Source organism: Perissodus microlepis, chromosome 5 (genome assembly GCF_051167445.1).
Source record: "Perissodus microlepis isolate ML-2025 ecotype Zambia chromosome 5, ASM5116744v1, whole genome shotgun sequence".
NCBI classification, from domain to species: Eukaryota; Metazoa; Chordata; class Actinopteri; order Cichliformes; family Cichlidae; genus Perissodus; species Perissodus microlepis.
In genome coordinates, this window is record NC_140465.1 from 19235278 (window position 1) to 19257232 (window position 21955).

The 21955-nt window shown below is 38.4% G+C and overlaps 1 protein-coding gene across 9 annotated transcripts in view; it reads right to left on the reverse strand.

Moving 5' to 3' along the window:
* The window catches only part of cacna1da (calcium channel, voltage-dependent, L type, alpha 1D subunit, a), a 62138-nt gene extending 41522 nt beyond the window's left edge, over nt 1–20616 (reverse strand). For 7 of the 9 annotated variants that reach the window (XM_084928554.1, XM_084928552.1, XM_084928549.1 and 4 more), the window contains exons 1-4: nt 20275–20615; nt 17940–18396; nt 16012–16117; nt 1539–1678 (exon numbers count right to left, since the gene is read on the reverse strand). In XM_084928554.1, the coding sequence (XP_084784680.1) occupies nt 1539–1678; nt 16012–16117; nt 17940–18250 (557 nt within the window). In that variant the 5' untranslated portion in view covers nt 18251–18396; nt 20275–20615. Of the gene's footprint in view, nt 1–1538; nt 1679–16011; nt 16118–17939; nt 18397–20274 lie in introns of all 9 variants that reach the window. The other 2 variants (XM_084928547.1, XM_084928553.1) reach the window with 2 other exon arrangements.
* Between the last annotated feature and the right edge of the window lie 1339 nt (nt 20617–21955).

Genomic DNA, 21955 nt, shown 5'->3' on the forward strand with positions numbered 1-21955 from the left:
CTTCAAGTTAAAACAAAACACTATTTTTGGATTATTTTTTTCTCTATGGGGAGTGTGTTTGCCTTTCATGAAGTCCCTACACACTACTATAGAATAAATAGTGGACACACAAACATCCTGATGACTGAACTGTGACGATTTTCATCAGATCCTCGCAAAATTATTTCAAATGTGTCATTTCAAATTTTAGAAGCTGCAGTCACATTTAATAGTTGGGACAGCCGTCTTTGCATTTGAGTGGATGGCAGATCAACCCTGCATGCAGCATACAGACAGCGATCTGACCCAGCTACCCACTGGACTGTGTGTATTAGAGGAGAGAAAGAGGGAGGAGAGAGGGGAAAAAAAGAGATAAGGCTGAGATAAGGATGAAGATAACACGGGGAGAGTGTGCAAGAGATAAGAATGAGGGCAGAGAGAGGTGGGGAGGTGTAAAGCATGAACCATTTGAGATATGAAAATGGAAGGGGGCAGTAATAAGAACAAGCTGCAGAGACAAAGGAGAGCAGCGTGAGAGAAAGACAGTCAGTGAGAGGAGAGGGAAAGATGGGAGGGAGTGTTGGAGAAGAGATGAAGTATGGAGAGATGGTGACTCACTCCAGTGGTGGTAAAGCTCTGATTTATTCTCTCTGTCTTTTCTGGGTCATATACTGTGGGTGTATGAGGGTCTCTGTTAGCCACTTGGAGCAGAGGCTTAAGCAACTTTAGCTTTAATACTGACTTCTCCTCTTACAAACACTGTAAACTGCAAATGTCACAAGTCAAAAAAAATCCTAAAAGGAGACTAAAAATAGCTAAACCTTGTGACCTGGCCTGCAAACCAGCACATAGAACGAGCAAATATAATACATAAATATTAACAAATTTAACAATCACAACTAGTTGTGTCAATAAATGAAATAACAAAAAAAAACTGAACCTAAGATTTTAGATTTCAAACCCCACCAGCTGGCCAAAGTTCAGGTAGTGGGTTGCAAAATAATAATTATAGTAAACTAGAACTAACATAAATAACAGTTTTGGTATGTGGTTAACAAAAACTAAGTGGTAACATTTCTGTTAAAAACTGTCAGCCAACCAATTCTCCTGGTGTGAATTTTGGTTATGATCATTTCCCTTTCAATCAATGGCTTACAAACTGAAATATTTTCATAACAACCAATAGTCATACCAAACGTGAAATAGACACACATGCAGAAGCTGCATTACTGCATGCAGAAATTGCAGTACCAGCACGGGCAGATAATATATTTAAAGTTAAAAGTCGGTAGTGAGTAAAAAACATAAAGTATATTCAAGGGTTTTTAATTTCCGGAACTGATTAAACTAGCTGGCTCCCAGTCCACCCATGGACACGGTGGACCAGCATGCCTATTACACGCTTTGCCGTGATATCCTGATGGACTGCATCAACTACATCGCTTGCAGAGGATCTCATTATGGTAGTGCCAGCATTCTGTCAAGGTTTAGCAAAGAATCCACCATTGTCCTTTTACCATTTACATACAGAGCATTTATCATTTAACTTGAAAACTTACCCAATCACCACAATGACGAAATCCAGCATGTTCCAACCGTTTCTCACATACGCATTCTGGTGCATCACCAAGCCATAAGCGATAATCTTCAGAAAGGTCTCAATTGTGAAAATGATGAGGAAGGCATACTCAACTGTTTCCTGCAGATACACAAAAAGGCAAAAAAAAAAAAAAAAAAAAAAAACGAAAACATGAGCAAGGTATTAATACAGACAGTGTTTTGGATATTTAACACACACAGGTACAGGAATAGGTGCAAAAGACACAGTGCCTATGAAAGGATAAATTAAGCTCTATTTTACTGGTGAGCAACAAGGAAATGACTTTTTGTCGAAGCAAAAATATTTATAAATATTTTAAAATTAAATGTAAAAAATTTAGTTGTTTTAACTACTTAAAAATACAGTAAATCTATAATTTACAAGAACAATATGCCTCCAAAGCAATATTCTCGTCAACTTTCATTGATCAGTAGGCACTGAACTGATACGTCAGGACACAAAAATAACCCAGGTTTGCAGAAATTACAATACACAATACAGTTACACTATAGGAAACAATATACAAACAGACCAGATTGCTGTGCAGTTTGTCACCACCCCACATTGATTTTACTGACATTTAAAAAACAAAAGGCCAAAAAAGGTAAACACTCATTCATAGAGTACTTCCAAAGCACTGAACAATGATGTTCCACCCTAAGATCAGAAATACTGACACAGTGCACAAGAAAAGACAGAAACGAAAGATAAGGACATCAATGTTAGTGTAAATTGTCTTTTTTCTTTTTAGATGTATCTTCTAAATTTTGATTACTGGTTTGCAAACATTTCAACGCTCGATGACAGAGTGTGTCATTGCCTGCAGGACAACCTTCCTCAACACTGCCTGAATGTCTTTGATGGACTTCCTATTAAAGGGAACTCTGTGTACAACAACAGCTATTAGAAAAATATCAGAGAGAGAAGAGTCAGAAAGCTAAGAAAAAGTGACCTCCAAAGGGAAACTGAAACTCCTGATTTGCCTGCAACATAGATATGCAGACATCAAGTTTCACAGCTTCTAAGTGTTGGTAATACTATTCAGTGTATGAAGTGGACATTGTGTGGCTGCCTGTTCACAGCCATTCAGTGACCAAACACAGTGATTAACTTTTCTTGTAACAACTTGGACAACTTTTGTATGTGGAATCAACATAAATCCCATGGAAATGGCATCTCCTGTGTAAGCTTCACCTATAATCCTGAAAACATTTCAGTGCCTGGAATGTATTTTTGAATATGCAAAATTAAAATAAAATTGTGACCACTGTGTGCCACTAAAAAAGGGCAAATCTACAAAAGAGCCAGTAAGAGCCATGCTAAAATGGTTAAAACCAATTGACTAGTTTGGAATGAAAGGCATGAATGTATCAGAGAGCTATAGAGGTTAAAAAAAGGGACAAACACACTCTGAACAAAATCTGTGTTTTTAGAGGGTATATACAGATTAGAACGAGTGATGTAACTCAGCAGTGCGCCTTTCTCCGGTTGTTTCAAAGGCAGAGAGAACACAGGAACATTAAGCCATCAGGTTGAGGTCAACTGGGAGTGGATCTGACAACAGAGGCGGGCAAAGGTAGTATGTGCATTTAAGACAGTGAGATGTTTGTGAAAATGGGGGTGAACACACTAAAAGGTGACATAGCACCATTTAAAAGAGTCCTTGCACCTTTTGCTAAGATGTGAAATCAGAAAGAAGCTCTTTGCATTTTTTAAGCTTGGCAGGTCAGCATAAACTGCACAAAGGCTGGCATTCAAAATATCTGCCAATCAGTACAGCACTGCACTAAATGTATCACAGGCAGGAATTTAACTTTAAACACACTGCAGAAAAATGCATGCATGCACACATACTGTAATATACATAATAACCTCGTCTGCCTGAGGGAGTCTTTAATCCCTTTTCTGTGGTCACGATAAATGCAGGGGTACTGTGGGCTGCAGGGCTCGTTTTCCCAACAGTTTACTGCAGATTGTGAGAAGCACTTAGCCCAGAATAAGAGACATGGGTGTCTTTGTTACTGAAGTAAAAGGTTGAGTTAAGCTTACGGCCGCTGCCTCTATGACAGAGCACGCTGAGGCCACAGGGAGCAGAGAGAACAGAACGATTCATGTGAGGATGGAAGGAAAGTGACAGAGAGACAACTGAACAATTTTAGAGGCAGCAAACAGAGAGGCGGTCTCTTGCATTTTTCTGTTGTTGGTTAGCAAAAACATATAAATAAAACTCAAATCATATGCTTTAAAGCAGCCAACACACTTAGATATAAACATATATATATATATATATATATATATATATAGAGATATATATATATATAGAGATATATATATATATAGAGATATATATATAGAGATATATATATAGAGATATATATATATATATAGAGATATATATATAGAGATATATATATAGATATATATATATATATATATATATATATATATATATATATATATATATATATATATATATATATATATATATATATATATATATAGATATATATATATATATATATATATGTGTGTGTGTGTGTGTGTGTGTGTGTGTATGTATATATATATATATATATATATATATATATATATATATATATATATATATATATATATATATAGAGAGAGAGAGAGAGAGAGAGAGAGAGAGAGAGAGAGAGAGAGAGAGATAGAGATAGATATAGATATATATAGATATAGATATATCTATAGATAGATAGATAGATTCTCCTCTGTGGTCATCACTAGCAATTTAGCAATGACTGTATATTAAAAACACCCATTATTAACATTATCAGAATAATTTAAGCTTTCAGGGCCACAGTAAGTGTGTGAAAATTACCACTTCCTGGTTTGTGAAAGCATGTTAAATATAATAGCAAATGATAACCGTTCCCTTTCAATTAACCAGCAATTTATTCATTCATCAGCAACGGTGGCAGAAATAGAAAGAGGGAGAGAGACAATAAGAGAAAGAGAGCAAGGAAAGAGGCCTTTGGGGATGACCATAAATATCTCTGACTCATCTTATTGTGCTGTAAAGACACTTACTGTAGCATGTTTCCTCGTCTAATACAGTTTATGAACGATATATGTAGTTAATAGTTTACATCACTGCCATCCTCTTAGGTATATCACGACACATAAAGCACATGTGCTTACACATGCTTACTTTGCATATTTAGACTCAAAAATGCACCGTAACGGCAAAAGCAATAAACTTAGAGTAGGATACTACACGATATAACACAAGTTCCTCCTCAAGCCCCACAGCAACAACCCCAACTGGCCTTTCTCTGCCACAGGGTGAGTGTTCGTGTCTACAGGCACAGCTCACTTCATCTCACAGAGCTCACTTCACCATATGACATATGATGCTAACCCACTGAACCATGCATTCTTCTACATAACACGCCATATGACTGAGCCAGGCGGACAGCAGTAATGTGAACCTATTAACAGTTCAGACTGGCCTGTCCGCAATGCTCATGAGCTGCAATTTAGCTTTCTCTAGACTTCACACAGAAATGACAAAAATCTAGATTTACAAAATTAAAGACATAAAGCTTTTTGTGTAATTTTGTCTATGCTGTTAAAACACTGTGGCTTAATATTTAAATCTGAAATTGCTCTTGAATGAATACATAGTTTTAACAAAGCAGCCTAGCAACCAATCAACATGAACATTTGCAAGAAGATAGATAGAAACACCCCTCTAACTTCTGTCTCTGGTTTAAACAGACAGAGCTTATAGACCATTAGCTTGGTTTCGAGACTGCACAGAAGGTGAAATATTAATAACAGTAATCTTTATATACCCTAGAAACCTGCCATACTACCCCTAAAAGTAGGGCTGGGCCATATCATACCGTTCACGGTAATACCGGTATAATGTTGGGCAACGACAAGAAAATGAAATATCGCGATAGAATATGGGTAAAACGCGCATGCCCAGTGGCTTTGTTTTCATACGCACATGGCGAAAAAGGCACGGCGGTGACGGAGAATGACAAGGGCGAAAGCGGATCGTTGAATGAAACGGATGAACCAGAATTGGTTTGTAAAAATGCTGCAACTTCAGTGGTGTGGAACTGGTTTAGCTTTCGTCCGTCAGATACACAACAAAGCACTATTTTTGGTAGAGCATGCCAGCGGACCGTCGTTATTACCGTGTTTTTTGGTAAATACGGCACACTTAAAATCAAACCTTTGATTTTTCTGAAAATCGACAGTGCCCCTTATAATCCCGTGTGCCTTATGTTTGGATTCTGGTTGTGTTTACTGACCTCGAAACGATTTTATGTACACGGCGCTCAAAAATCTGTCAAATGTTTTAGTATGACTTTGCTAAGCTATGAAGCCGCACCGCTTGATGGATTGTCGGAGCATTACGGCTACCGTAGGGAGGAGCCTCGCGGAGTGATACGTACGGTGCTTCAACGTAATATTACCATACTGTGTGTGTATAAGCTCTTTTTAAGTTTTGTGGATATTATACATGGTTATGCTGAGGATATGTCGGCCAATTTCCACTGGAAATGCCTTTTGGTTAAACTGTCAGCAAGGAATTTGCATTTGCACTGTTACGTTTTTATACAACTTTAATGTAAAAAACAGCTGCTTGTTTAAGTGAAAATACATTGATGGTTTTTTTTTTTTTGCACTAATAAAATTGTGGAGTTGTAGAGTATTTTGTCTAGTGTCAATTATATCGTCAGTTATATCGTTATCGCAAATTTTCAAATCTATAGCGTGATAAATAAAAGCCAAGTTTGTTAGCTTATCGATTTTCAACTTACATATCATGCCATGCGAGCAGTTCAGAAATGTTTTAATTTATCTCTAATATGCAGATAAGTACCAATCTCTTACTCTCATTAAAAATATAAACTGTCTCGTCCACAAAATCTTTCCTGTTGTTGATGTTTCCTGATGTTCCTTCAAAAATAGGTATAACCACCACAAAAAAGGTAATTACAGAATGTCAAGCTAAAAGATACACCAATCGCTCAGCCCTTTTTCAGCGTGTCCGTTCAACTGGTCGATCTCACATAAGTCTCATTATGAGCTGGTCCGTTTCATGCATCCACAACCAGTGTTGGTCAAGTTACTTGAAAAAAGTAATCAGTAACTAATTACTGATTACTTCCCCCAAAAAGTAATCCCGTTACTTTACTGATTACTTATTTTCAAAAGTAATTAGTTACTTAGTTACATGGTTACTTTTTAAAAGCACGATTTACAGCCTGAATAGGTGATAAAGCGATTGATCTTTCAGCCTAATTCTACTTTTTCTACATAATCCATCATACAAAATGTAATCAAATGGAAAAGTCTCTTTTTAAAACTTTAAACTTTAAATCTTTTAACTTTATGCATCAAGCAAAAACTTAATTATATGCAACATTCTCTGACTGGAAGAAATTTGTTTAACATTTAAACCTATTTTCTGCGCATTCCAGCACATAAAATAAAATATTTTTTTGTGTTTACACTCTTTCAAATAGATGCAAGTAAAACACAGCAGAAAATAAATAAAATCAAAGACTAGCGGTCCTGTTGCTCTATTTTCACCTATAAAGCAGGAGTGGGGTGGGCGGAGGTTTACCCTGGTGCAGGTGTGCCGCAGCGGTCAGTTGAAGAATCCGTGAGTTTCTCTGTGAATTTCCCGTTACGTGGTAGCGCACTCAGTGCTTGCTTGGAAGTTTAGGGGGGGGTTTTTTGCTGTAAAAAGAAGTTTTCTTCCCACGCACAACGGACACTAATATTTTTGTCACTTTTTATGGAATCAAACTCAAAGTAAGGTCAGTACTTCCACGCTGCACGCTCATACTCTCTCCGCACTCGATATATTATCCATTGTTGATCTGCACACAGCTGTTGTCACGAACGTCGCACTCGCTTACGTCACTGTCATGAGACATTCTCGCAAAAAAATCACGGTTTTAGTAACGCAGTAGTGTGCTTGCGTGAAAGTAACGGTAATCTAATTACCATTTTTGCAATAGTAATCCCTTACATTACTCATTACTTGAAAAAAGTAATCAGATTACAGTAACGCGAAACGCGTTACTGCCCATCTCTGTCCACAACACAACACAGCGCAGCAGCACAGACAAAAAAAAAATTGCACGCTGACTCACGCGCAGCCACACAGTAACATGTTTTGAGCTTGGAACCCTTCACCGTGAGTAACAACACAAACTTCACTAAAGTACACAGAGACCACCACAAAAATATTCATAACAACAAATCAGATCAGACTGTTACACTTCACCTACCTAGCTTAACATGAACATTTTATAGAAGCTAACAAAGGACAAGCAGCTAAAGTGATCCAGAGTTCAGAGCTAGCCAGGCACGGGCCAGCAGCCTCAGTATGAGCCTTGGTATGAGCAACAGATCAAAACAATTAAAGGAAAAATTACGGAGATGACCGAAACACAGAAAACAGTTATTGTCCTGTTATCTGGTGACATTATAAACATTATGGAAAATACTTAAGTACCTATTGTCACAACCTGAGACCTTTACTACGAAGCAGGATTTGGGGTTATCAAGGCAACTTCATGGTTAATCTTGGGTTTGACCAGAAGACAGTTAATTTCTTAATGCACTACATGACCACAGCAACTTCTGGTGCAGACCTAACCTACTCTGGAGCAGGTTAGAGATGAACAGGCACAAAATCTCAGCCTACTAACTGATCAGTTATTCAAATTCTTAAGCTGAAAAATAAAAGCTGAAAATGTTTTACCCGCATCTAAATATTAACTAAATAAAATAAGAATCGCAATTCATCAGATTCCCCTATGTCTTAATCATAGAGCTGTTATACTAAGAAGTCTGCCCACTTACACAGTCAGCATTTTTGCCAGTTTTCTGTCCCAACTTTAAATAGACTAGACTTTTTTAATATAGTCTTTTACAGTCTTACTGACCAAAGCACTTAAAGTGCTCACACATTTATACAGAGCTTTTAATACCTTTATTCTAACGCACTGATATTCTTCAACCTCATTGGTGTTAGACTGTATTATGTGTTTAATTGCTTCATATTGTTGTAATGTTACAGTTTTACTTTTCTTCTAAAATGTTTGCCAACACCACCCCATTGGCTTCATACTGCAGCGCTCGGCAGGAGAGTCAAGACCGCTGAGGAGGAACACACAAACCACATCATCAAGACGAAGGCTAATAAGTTAGGAGTCAGGAACATAAGACTGGAATAAAAATATATCAAAAATAAATCAGGAATCTCCACAAAGATGATCACATAAACCAGGGTTAAACTTTTTTATTGCATTAAACTTTAAACCTCTAGATGTGTTGAAAATGGTCACAATTAGACTGAAAATATGTGCAGGTTCCTCTGACATAACATGTGCAGTGCACATTTAATTTGCTGTTTGCTCTGTTTTCATAAGTACCTGATTGTCTCTACTGTATACGTACCTGTAGGAATATCTGAGTATGAGACAGCAAGCCCACAGATGGAAATCAGAGTATAAATATGCATGTTTGAGTCCATGTTTGAGTGTATGTCATATGTAGAACAATATAGGGTATACACACTCCGTCCAAATATAAACTCCACAGTTACCAGCTATGGGACAGTTTGAGAGCAGATATCTCTCGAATCTTAAAGAAACATTACAGTGTCATTACGGATCTGATTCTGCACTGAGTAGACATACACTCTCACTCTCCCGCTATCGCCCTCCCCCACGCCCTCTACATCTCTCTTTCCTTCCCCTGTCTGTATAGATCAGTCAGTGCCATCCAGCCAAGCCAGGGGGGTGAGGGCAGCCAATATTTAGTGCTTTTTCACCGCCTACTCCTGCAGGTTTTCACAGTAAATATCTGTGCTTGAGTGTGCAGTCTATATTGGGATGGCTGTTCAAGTGTTTATCAGGTACATCTTTTAATAAGACAGTAATCAGATTACCGGTTAGTCATATGTTTAGTAAACTGGAATATTTGTAATATGGTATTCATATACTTTTCTCAGATATTGTAGCGTTTTCAGTAATTCTTAACTACTGATTACAAATACAAGAATAACAAAAGCAGGAATGCAACAAATTTAAATCTGGCAACTACTCTAAGAAATACCATAATGCACTGCGCATCTGCCCTGTGCTCTCTTTTGTATTTGTTCATGTGTTTGTATGTACAGCACATAAATGTGTCTTTTTGTGTAGCTTATGTGTGCGTATCTGAAGTACTGTGGGGGCGGGCAGGAGTTGCGTGTGAGATGTGGATGTCACTCAGCCAAGGAAAACACTACTGTACAGGTCATCTTACCCACACTGCTAAAATGAATGTCTCAACAAAGAAAAAAAGGAAACATAATAATATATACACATATTTGTTGCATAAGAGATAAGTGATAGCTTTTCCCTAAAGCTACACAGTCGACACACAGCTGAGCAGCGATGTAGCTGCTGAATAAAACTGTTGTCATTTCCTCATTTGAAAATGCTGCTGTTGTCAGAGATCAGGTAGTTTGTCTCGCCACAGTTACAGCTCAGTGGAGGGAAAAAAACAGGATTGAGTTTTTACACTACAGCAGTTATCTACAATACCACATGACCTGTACAGAGCAACAATGCTTCTGACAGGAAACAACACAAAACAACCTAGGAAAACATGGGAGATGCAAACTTGACAAAGAGGTACACAGATGCATATACAGTATATACACTGCCAGAACTATAGCACTCACTGAATGAGACCCAGGTCAAAGTAATCAACAACAGGTGGACACAATCAGGAGAGGTCAGACAGGAAGCAAAACTAACACATTAGAGGAAGGAAAACTATCTTTCAAAATAAAACAGAAAAAATGCCAAAAGACATGGCACATAAACTACTGACACATAGCAAGTGAACACAGAGAAACCAAGACATGAACAAGGAAATAAGACAAAGGATAATGCAAATGGAAACCAGAACTAAGACTTACATTATACTATAGACAAGGCCCCAAAACAGGAATCCAACATTCACAAAAATCATCACCAAAATCTAAACTTCATATATGAGAACAACCAAATATAAAGAGTCCAAAACTGACAAACATACATGTAAAATTTTTACGACAAAATCCAGGGACGACAACATATTTTATATGAAAATGTTGTTTTAACTGAAATAAAACCACAAACACTCATTTTCAACAGAGAGGTCATGAAGGTTTTCTTGGATCTCATGAATCTTATGAAGGGTTGGTATAAAGTTTGTCAGTGTAACATGCAAATAGAAATTTAAATACATCACATTATATTTCTAATCATCATCTATCATCAACAGCAAATCAACAAACACTTAGGACAGCAAACAAAAAATGGCAACTTCTCTTTTTCCTCATGCAATCTTGATGAAAATATTTTTATAAGAAATGATTCCGCGTCTATAGAAAAAAAAAAAAGAATTTCATCCTAAAACAGTTTTCCCCTTTAAGAAGGCCTGTTTGACGCACAGCCTTTGCACATGCTCGGCTGTTGTACATTATCATGGCTGCACAGTCACACAGCATTTGCACAAAGCTAGCATAGCTCTGCCTCTCTCCATCTCTACCTCAATTACACACACACAAACACACACACAGACAAACACACTCTCGCACTTAGGCACATGTGCAAAACTACACATTCAAGATAACAAGCAGGGACAGAGCTAGTGTGAGCCACAAATGAGCAGCTACGTTAAGTGACTAAACACATACTTCTACAATCATCTCTATGGGAGTCCACGGTCCAGGCGTTACTGCTTGTGCCAGCCATTACACACACACATAGGCACACAAAGAGAGAGAGCCAACTGCTTCATTTACATTTACACTCTTCTATAACACAACATGCCACTAAAACACTGACATGTGAACCTTGGCAGCACTTCCTATACAATACTTGTCATCTGCTCCCTCAGCTCCCTCCAAAAGCTTAGGGATAGTGGGACCTTTTACACCTCCAAGCCCACGTTGGCACTTTTTGTGTTAAATTATAATTGTGAACAGCATATGGTCTATAAAGACACATGGTGACCATAACTTTTTTTAAATTGGCCACTTCATTCTTTTGCTGAGACATACCATAAAGACCACTGCGTATATAAAGCGGAAATAGTGTATATTATTCATATTTAGTTGTTTTTATTATCATGCTTGATGATAATATAATTTTAGTTACCTTGTTTGTCTATCATTGGCTGTCTTTAAGAGTGCCTTTTTGCTGATAATAACAAAGGCAAGCTGTATACATCATAAACCACCAGTACTATTGGAGTGGAGTGGAGTTTGAACCTAAGTGCAATGATTATGTTCAACACACTAATGAAAGTGTTGGTGTAAAATATTCAAAACATTATCTCTAAAATCTCCAGCCGTGTAAAAAGATTTTTAAAAGTGAGACTGACAATAATCCAGACATGTTCAAATTATAATTAGTTGTGAAAACTTTGCTGTACTGTGCCTCAGATTTGACAGGAAGCACTGAATGCCTCTCAGTGGCTCGTTGTCACTCAGAAAAACTTGATGATTGTGATCAGTCAGCAGGCATTTGGCTTTGGGTCACAAGTTTGGCACCTTGATAGTTGTTGGTACGTATTTACATCAGAACTGATGATGACGCTGATAGTTGCTCATTTTCTAGTACACAATAGGCACATTTTGTGCCTAGGACATGTTAACTTCACATGTAATAGCCTCTCTTCTTTTAGTTCCTGTAAACATGTTGCTCATTGTGTGACATATCTATGTGATTTTAGTAGAGTTGGCATTGCATTGTGTTGTAGCTGACTGAATGTAAGCTTAGGGGGATACATGGTGGTGGATTTGCGTGATTAGTTATTCTGTAGTATATTTGAAGCCATATGTGGCATCAGTTTATACCATTACCATTACACCATATCAAACTTATACCATTTATTTGTATTTTAAAAATTGTGGCACAGTAAATTGTAACAGCATCCAAAGGGAAACTGGTCCGAATTGATCATTCTCTGCTGGCATCCAAATGACCTCGTTGTTGGTTGAAGACTGACTCTTTACATGTTTGTGTCCTTTTGTCCCCAGTAAAATAAATAGCTCTGCAGCTCCAGAGTTACGCAATTACAGGGATATGGGCACAGACACTACCTGATACCAGACGCAATTCACTGCATGTTGCCTGACAAAGGATAAGATGTATGAATCATATTCACCGTGAAAAGGTCATTGTTTTGCTCAGCTACCTTCAGCAGGAGCTGCCTGTGGTGTTGAGACTCATATAGATAAGTCAGAAATGACCTTAAAGCAAAGGCAGGAGGGTCACAGACTATTTGTCTGTCCCTTGGACAAGGTGTGTGTCGAGGAGACGCAGTCACGTGTAGGGTGGGTTACGTGTACATTTCTTATTACTGAAGTGAAATGACTAAACAAAGAAGAGCAGTCAGAGAGCAAACTAAGCAAGAGATTAATGAAAATATGACTATAAGGTCCTGACAAGGGTTTGTGGTCTCACGGTGCATGTGTGTATTTGTGTGCTGGCTACATCCTGTTACTCACTTGTGCCTCCTGGTGGTAGCTAGACCCCAATCTTATGCCCTCTGTTCCGCCTGAGGAGAAAATTGCTTTCTATTTATAATGAGCTGCTGCATTTAACCAAGCCTTACTAACAAGATGGGCAGACTCGGGCTATAAAGGCCTCTGTGACTTTGCAGCAATGTAATGTTCCAAGTCAAGCAGCTCTGCAGCACCTACATACTGTGCACACAGTGTAAAATGCACAGACTGAGTATTTTATCTTGTGATTTCAACAGAACATGCAGGGACTGTCCTGAATATAGTTTACACATCCACACATCTACACAGCAGCGTATTGCATGCTGGTTTTAGTGTCTCTGTGCTTTGTAAGTGAATTAAAACCTGCATGCTATCGCAGCTTTCGGATATCATTTGTTCCGTGCTTTACACATCAGCCTCTGAGCACAGCAACTCAGGTTTCATATCAGTCCACCTGTGAGGCTGCAGAGCAGAGTAGTGTGAAATGGCAATCTTCACTCCAGCCTTACCTGCTGGCTGCTACAACAAAACCAGCTCAGCGTTTTTCTCTCTAGTGCTCCTCCTGTGACTACAGCGTGAGTTCTGTAGAACAACCAAGGCCAAGCTGGCACACCTGCCCTATAAAGATTTCTATTGTTCGAGCGATGCTGAAAAGGAAAAGATTGCATTATTTGCCCTCTAGTATTTGATTATATGCTGCCTCTGCAGAATTAAACCAAAAGCCTGTGCAAGCAAGAGGAAGCTGTGTGTAGCACTGGGCAATAATCAGTGTAACCACTGTAAGCAAAAAAAAAAAAAAACTATATAGTGTACTAAAAAAGCCTCTGTATAAATTCAATACAGAGTAGGTTAGAGTTATACGTCTAAAAAGTTAAAGCCCTAACTGTAAAAATTACTGAAAGCACACCAATACATGATAAATCTATTCATATCTACTCATCAGCCCATCGTCTCATCTCTGCTTAATGGCCTTGTTCATGAAGCATGAGAGCCACATAAATGTACTATTCAGTCCTGGATCCTGACAGGCACTGAGGTTTTTCGTTAATTCTTAATGGGTGCATTCATAAATCCAATTTGACACTCCTATCTAAACCACTAGAAGACGGTGAGCAGGTTCAGACAACAAACATAAAGAAGTAAGACACATACAATAACTGCTATGTGGCAAACAGTATCCCTCCTAATAAGTGAAGGTATTTGGTAACCATTTAACTCAACATTTAAAAGGTTCCCAGACTTTGCTGCCAAACTAATTCATATCTGAACACACATATATGTAAATTCAGACACTTTCAACTGACTTAAATGCCACCATGATGCTCACAGTGCATTAAGGTGCATTTGTAAAAAGATCTAAGCTATAGACACTATACAAAGTTACTGGTACAAAATAAGCAAGCAGCCACACAGTCCATTAACAGTTTGAAGCTAGACACATATTAGTAAGTGGCATCTGTCCCTGAAAGCTGTTTGGTTCAACAGCCATCTAATGCACAATGAAGCTCTCATTCATTTGCATGTAGTTTATCTCAATGCTCAAATAAAACTCAAATGTATGGTCTGTCATTAAAGCATTTTCCTATTACAGATATTCTATGATATAAAGGCAGACAAACACACACAAATTAACTCACAAAAAGCCTTTTTGTATCATTATTCACAATGCAAAAGAATGACAATAGTTTTCAAATAAAATATGTTTTCATATTCAGAGAAGAGGAACTAAGTGCTACTTATTTCTAGACTCTTTTTCTGTATTTTCTTTTACAACAGTTTCTTCTAGTTGTCACCATTACGATTCTAATAGACCACTTTTGGATTTCACTCCAAGCTGAACTTGACAGCATATGGTAGATAATACTGTATCAGGCACTGTAACATCCCAGATGGCCCACTTTTCTCTGATGTAGCAGTGCTGTGTAAACAAACACCCCGAGGTCACCCTCCAGGAGGTCAAACTGGGACGCAGCACACCTTTCTAAAGTAGACCAACTCACTTTTAACCAGAGCTGTAGCTTATCTTTCACAGCACGTTCAGCAACATAACAGTCAGAGGAACACTCTAGCCAGTCATTTAGAGCAAGCCAATAACCTTTCACTCACATGTTTCTGCTCATAAATAGAGCTTTCAAATCCTTTCATGTCTTCATACTCACTTGACACGCTACTCAAAACACACTAAACACTATCAAACTCTGTTCATGCGAGCATCGCAGATTCTATGCATCTGTTTGGCCTTTGAAGAATCCACTTATCCTCAGCTGTGGAACAATGCTTACAACAACTACGCCCCCCATAATTCATCATACAGACATAAATGCACAAGGTGCAAAGAGTGGTGCAATGACGATAAAATTCTAAAAATAGAACGCTGAATAAAACCTGAAAACGATGACATGATAAAGCACCGTGAGAATGGGTGTCTAAGTATTTCTCTCCTAAGCACGGCAGATGCTAAATAATAAAGCTACTGTACACACAGAAAACACTGTCTGTATGCAGTGTCCTGCTGTTACTGCAAAACCTCTGGTATCTTCATCTCAGAAGAATGATATTATCAATATATATACTTAAAGAGGATTATAAAGCAACAACACGTTTGATAATGTGTCGTGAAACAGCTTAATGATAATATAATCTGATGAAAGCTAACCAGACAAGAAGAGTACAGCATACACTGCACTCGACAATTTTCCTTCAGTTTCATCACAAATACAGCAAAAATCATATTTTTTATATTCCTTACTAATTATCCAATCATTAAGAAGACAGTAAGAAGTTGACATTATTAGTTGATATTGTTACTATGTGGAGCAATGTGTATGTAGCAGACACCAACAGACACCAAATACAAACACATAAACTGGTTACACAAACTACTCACCAGGTCATGGTTAGTGGAGTTGGAATCGTCTTCAGGGAAAGGGATATAAACAGCTAAGGCCATACAGTTGGCAAAAATAGCAATTAATATAAAGATATCAAATGGCCTGAGAGAGGAAGTTAAGGAAAATGATGACAGAGAGATGAAGCAATAAATTATATGGATAAAAACTGCACATTTGAACTTCTGTATTTTTTTTTAAATCGTGTATCTAACAAAATACTTAATGAAATACTTCACTTATACAGTAGAATACAGAGCTTTGTTTCATGAATCTTAACTGTCATTTATTTTCATTTGTTTTTATGTATTTGTCATTTAATGTTTTTATTTGGTTTTTATAATAATGCTAATTTTGCCCCCTTTTTCAAGTTTATATAATTTGCACTGATGAGGCCACACATGTGTACACATGCATATAACGTGACTGAAAAAGGCAAAAAAAGTTGAAAAAAACTGGAAATAAAATAACTATGATGGAAAATAATGGAAAAGAAAGAAAAACGCTTGCATCTAAAAAACAACTGCCATCCCAACAGAGGGTTTATGACAAGCTACACTGATTTAATGAAATGCTGAACCGTGGCAGATTTTTATGACTAAAATTTTTAAAACAGTGGGAAAAGCATTCACCTCCATTATGTCCTCCATTACAGTAAGCACTGACATATTTTACTCTAGCTTTCCATTTTCATTTTCAAATCCTGAAAGGTTAAATTTAAGCTTTTTGTCATTCAAAAATGTAATAAAAAAGAAAAAAAAACGACCCTATTCCAACAACATTTGAGAAAGAAATGCCACTTGTGCCGTGCTGTTGCACGTAGTCCATGCAGAGCAATTTGGAACACCTGATATGGCTACAGCTGCATTTCCTAAAGTGTACTGGTAGTCAATCCCCAGAGACTTTTTTTTCAACAAACATGAAAAGAGGGCTTATGAATATATCTCTGTGATTCATGTTGAGCAATCTACTTTATAACATCTGACGGCTTTTGTGATAGAAGCATCTGTTCCAGCAAAAACACCACCACAGCTGTGCTGTGCCAGGGTTCAGTTGCTTCGTCTACAAAGCTCACCCGTAATGACATGGTAATGTTCACTCTGTCTTTATTGGAGAGACATGCTTCAAGTAGCACATTAGCTACATTGCGCCTACCTAAAATAGGCGCAATGTAGCGCCTATTATATATATATATATATATATATATATCAGCATTTAAGATAATATAAAAACTTATTTTCCTGTGACTTTAAGTGTATTCACTTTCCATCAGAATCAATAAACTAGAAAAACTGAATTCAAAGCTTTACTAAACACAAAAATGCTCCAAAATAAGCAGACAATATGTAAACCATAAGAAATTTAATCTGTTTACCATTTAGTTAACCTAAGTCTACATTTAGTGGCAGTCATCAATAATCATTACTTAATTATCGTAGCTAAGATCCAAGAGTTGTAGACACCAAAAATGATCACTGTTTTCATTGATCAGGAAAAAGATCAGCAGAAATTTGTTTCCCTATCAAGGGTCATAAAAAATTTAAAGCTGCCTGTTGCAGTTTCTCACACATACAAACATATTTTCAAACATTTTTGTGTTTCTGTGTTACAGTGACCCAAAATCCTGCACTATCCCGTTCATATGAAGAGAAACAAAGACTTTGCTACTTTGCAGCCATACTGCTTCTATCTGAGATGTTATTTTACAATTTCAATGATCATCAAATTACTTAGAGTTCTGGATGATACAATCAATTATTAATGGCTATTAGATAACTCGATGTAATACGTAATTACATGTGTTACATAAAGCTCTAAACACCAAAATTTCACAGTTTCCTCCTTTGCCCATATCTACTCTTTTATCAGCCTTGATCTTTTGTCCAATCTAAACACAAGCATGCACATGCACCATTTTAAAGGATACTTCCACTCCACCAGGCTGATGCAAGCCCTGCGTATAGGGTTGTTGAGGTTGAGACAGAACAGAGCCCTCGGTGGCCTACTGTTGGCATTACTGCCCTGTTTCTTGCTTTTGGCATACTGCTGCCGCTTCTTCTGTGCCAACGCACCTACCGGGATGGTAGAGGATGTTGGGGCAGGTGGAGCAGGTGGTGCCGTGGGAGCCGGTGCTGGGGCTGAGGCCGGGGCTGGACCCGGAGCAGGGGCGGTCGTTGAGGTGGGAGGGGCTTCTGGGGCGGTAGGGGCTGGGTCTGGGGCAGGCCCGTTGGCGCTCATGGTGCGGGCGTGGCTCTGTGAGGAGCATCCAGCAGCATGGATCTGCCAGGGTAGACCGGGAGACTATAGGACGGCAGAGTAGTCTGACCAATGAGGTGGCAAGTCACCAGGGTGTCCGACTCTGATACTGCTGGCATAATTTGCCTCTGAAAAAAATGTGAGAAAGACAGTTTGTTTTTTGTAACAACACAAAGCTCATTACACTGAACCTACCTCAATTGCTGCAAAGGCATCCAGTATGAACAAGTAAAGATTTTAAGGTTCTTTTTCTGGATACAAAACTGTGAATGGCTTTCCTCATATCCATGTTACCCTGGGACCTGGAGTTCTGACAGTCTGTTCAACATACATTCAAAGCTCCATTACATTGGACCCTAGATGCTTGAATACACCCCGAACAAAGTGAATGATTTATTTCTGAATGTTGTGAATTATTTTTTTTGTTGCTATTGTTTTAAAACATTATTGATCGATAGCATTTCCATTAATTCTACTATTTTTATGTTGTTCTCGTCTTCATTTCTCTAATTTTCCCTGCTGTGTAAATAAAGCTGGCTTTGCCATGCCTTAACTTTGTTTATATTCAGTACTGACAGTTAGGAAAAACCTCTAATCTTTCCAACTAATAATAGTGCTAAATCAGCATACAGTTTTTCCCTGTCATCTGCTGTGTACTAAACCTATATACAACACAGGAGGGGCTCCCAATGGAATTGCAAACAATTGGAGTTTAATGATGTAAAAACAAAAGAGCATTAACCATATCGATACATGCCTATAATTAATGTTTGCAACATTATAAGGTCTTATAATTTATGATAGGAATGGTAATTAATCTAACAGAGATACCAAAGCACATTCTCAGTGAAACTCTAACCCATTTTTTATTTTCCTCTCTGATAAGCAATCCTGGTTCCACAGTCCTGTGAGTAACTCAAACAGAGAAATTACCTGATCACCACAAATATAGCAGGCTTTGATTGGCTTTGATGTAACGATCAAAGTCTGGGATTAGTAAATTGCCCCAAATTGTCTAAAAATAACCATATTTCACAAGGGGGAAAAAATAAAAGCAACATGCCACAATTCAGAGCTGCCACTCTCAGGCATCACTTGGTCACATCAGCTGTGTAAGTCCTTGAACTGCGAGCAGGCCCGCAGAGGAAGAAACACAAAAAGGTCACACTGCAGTGATGCTCCAAGAAGAACTAATCTTCTTATTGCACACACACACACAAAATGTGATATGTGTATTATTGTAATGCATGGCTCTACACCTCGCTGCAGCGAGACTGGCTGCTTTACATCTCTTTTTGCACTACGCTCCTGCCTTCATGTAGCCAAGGCTAGTGTGCAAGCTCAAAATGAGAACAATGCGTATTAAATGCATAATTTTTCTAGATATTAATTTCACTGCTGCATCGACGTCGTCGACCGTGCGACCGTGATGGAAACAGATACTGACATTTCCATGAGCAATTCGTGACAAAATAACCATCATCGAGCGTCCTCGTGTTTCTCCTTGGACACCACCAAGGTAAGACATTGTCACCCCCCCCCCAAAAAAAAAAAGAAACACAGCGATGTGAAATGACAGGCTGGACTCCGGGCACTCATAGTGAAAATTGAGCAGCGCTCAGCCGTCAGATGGTCCCCGCTGCCCATCAGAAACAGCTGGCAACGTTATTACAACAAACCTCAATCAGCGGTGCTCTTACACTCGGGGCTAATACAGTGGACGGTCCACATGACCAGAAAAGGTATCAGCCTGGTATCAGCCCTGGAGAGCTCTATTCATGTCAATTTACCAGTGGCGGCTATTGTTTATGACAAGGCGACAGATCTATGAATCTACAGAACAGGACAACATCGAGAGGAAAGTGGCCTTTAATATCTGCTGTCCTCTGACAATAATAAAATATACATTAAAAAAAAACATCGTTGCCTGCATGCAGGAAAACGCGGCTATGCTAAGAGGCTAACTTCAGTTTGTGGAGCAGAACCCGCACCACGCTGTGAGCTACCTTTTCTGAAGACTTTATAATTCAGTCGCGGTCCTCTCCGATGGATAGCCGAGTCCGGAGCTTCGGAGGGCGAAAAACGCAGGTCCCGTCTCTAACGGCGCTCTAAAATTCATCAGCTCCGGGAGTGGGAGAGACACGGAGAGGCTGTGCATTAATTAGGCTCTTCCATGGTGATTGTGGAGAGCTGGAGACAGGAGAGTGCGCACCAGACAACAGAGCATCCTCGTCTGCTGCCTGCTTATCGTCACGGAGCTAGTCAACAGTGAAACCAGTGTCCAGCTGAGAGCGAGCTCTCCTCCTCCTGCCTCCGACTCATGGTTCTGCACACTTCAGATCGTTGCTGGGTCAAGCGGGCTATCCAGTGATAGCGCCTCTTTAATAAATAAATAACAAAGCGACACCTTTCAGTTTTCCTTCCGGATATTGTTGCAGAACATAAACTTATCTTTAAACTAATTACAACCTATTATCGCCCTCGGAAGGCTGTCTTATGAGAATGTACCACCAAATATCTGAAATCCATTTGAAACCCCGAAAATTAAAATAAATAAATAAATAGCAGGACATCACTCATAAACTGGGTCAGTCATATAATTTACTCGATTAGAACTTGCTGGTGCTCAATAAACTCCCACCCCATGTATGTATACTCCCCTTTCAAGAGTTGAGACCCAATTGAAAAATGACTTGACTTCCGAATATTTAAGCGCTACGCTCATATAAAAAAAAAAAAGCATATTAAACCTGAAACTTTAAAATGCCGTCCTTAAAATATATTATAATCAAATCGGAAAGTCAGCTTTGTATAGACAAGATTCTGCAGTGAAAAGCAGTGCATGGGCTCAGGAAATTTGAAAACCACTGCCAGAAACATAGCTTACTGTTCCATCAACAATGGAAGTTTAAACTCTACCATGCTAAAAAAAAAAAAAAAAAAAAAAAAAAAAAAAAAAAAAAAAGTGGCAAATGTAAACAAGATCCATAAATTCTACCACCTTTACATTTAAGATGGACTGAGGCGAGGCGGGAAAACTTTCCTCTGAGCTGACAAACCAAAAATGTGAAATTCCTTTTTGAAAACAAGTCTCACTGGAGTTTCTATAAGCCAGAATTTAAGCAGATACATGGCTGTGTTAGTGTACATGGCAGAGAAAACGTGCATGTGCTTAATGACTCTATCAATGCTGAACTACTTATACAAGTTTATGCTGCCATTTTTAGCAGGAAAGGTCTTGCCTATATCAGCAAAGCAATGCCGAACTAGATTCTGCACATACAGTGGCTTGCAAAAGTATTCGGCCCCCTTGAACTTTCCCACATTTTGTCACATTACAGCCACAAACATGAATCAATTTTATTGGAACTCCACGTGAAAGACCAATACAAAGTGGTGTACAGGTGAGAAGTGGAACGAAAATCATACATGATTCCAAACATTTTTTACAAATAAATAACTGAAAAGTGTGGTGTGCGTAATTATTCAGCCCCCTGAGTCAATACTTTGTAGAACCACCTTTTGCTGCAATTACAGCTGCCAGTCTTTTAGGGTGTGTCTCTACCAGCTTTGCACATCTAGAGACTGAAATTCTTGCCCATTCTTCTTTGCAAAACAGCTCCAGCTCAGTCAGATTAGATGGACAGCGTTTGTGAACAGCAGTTTTCAGATCTTGCCACAGATTCT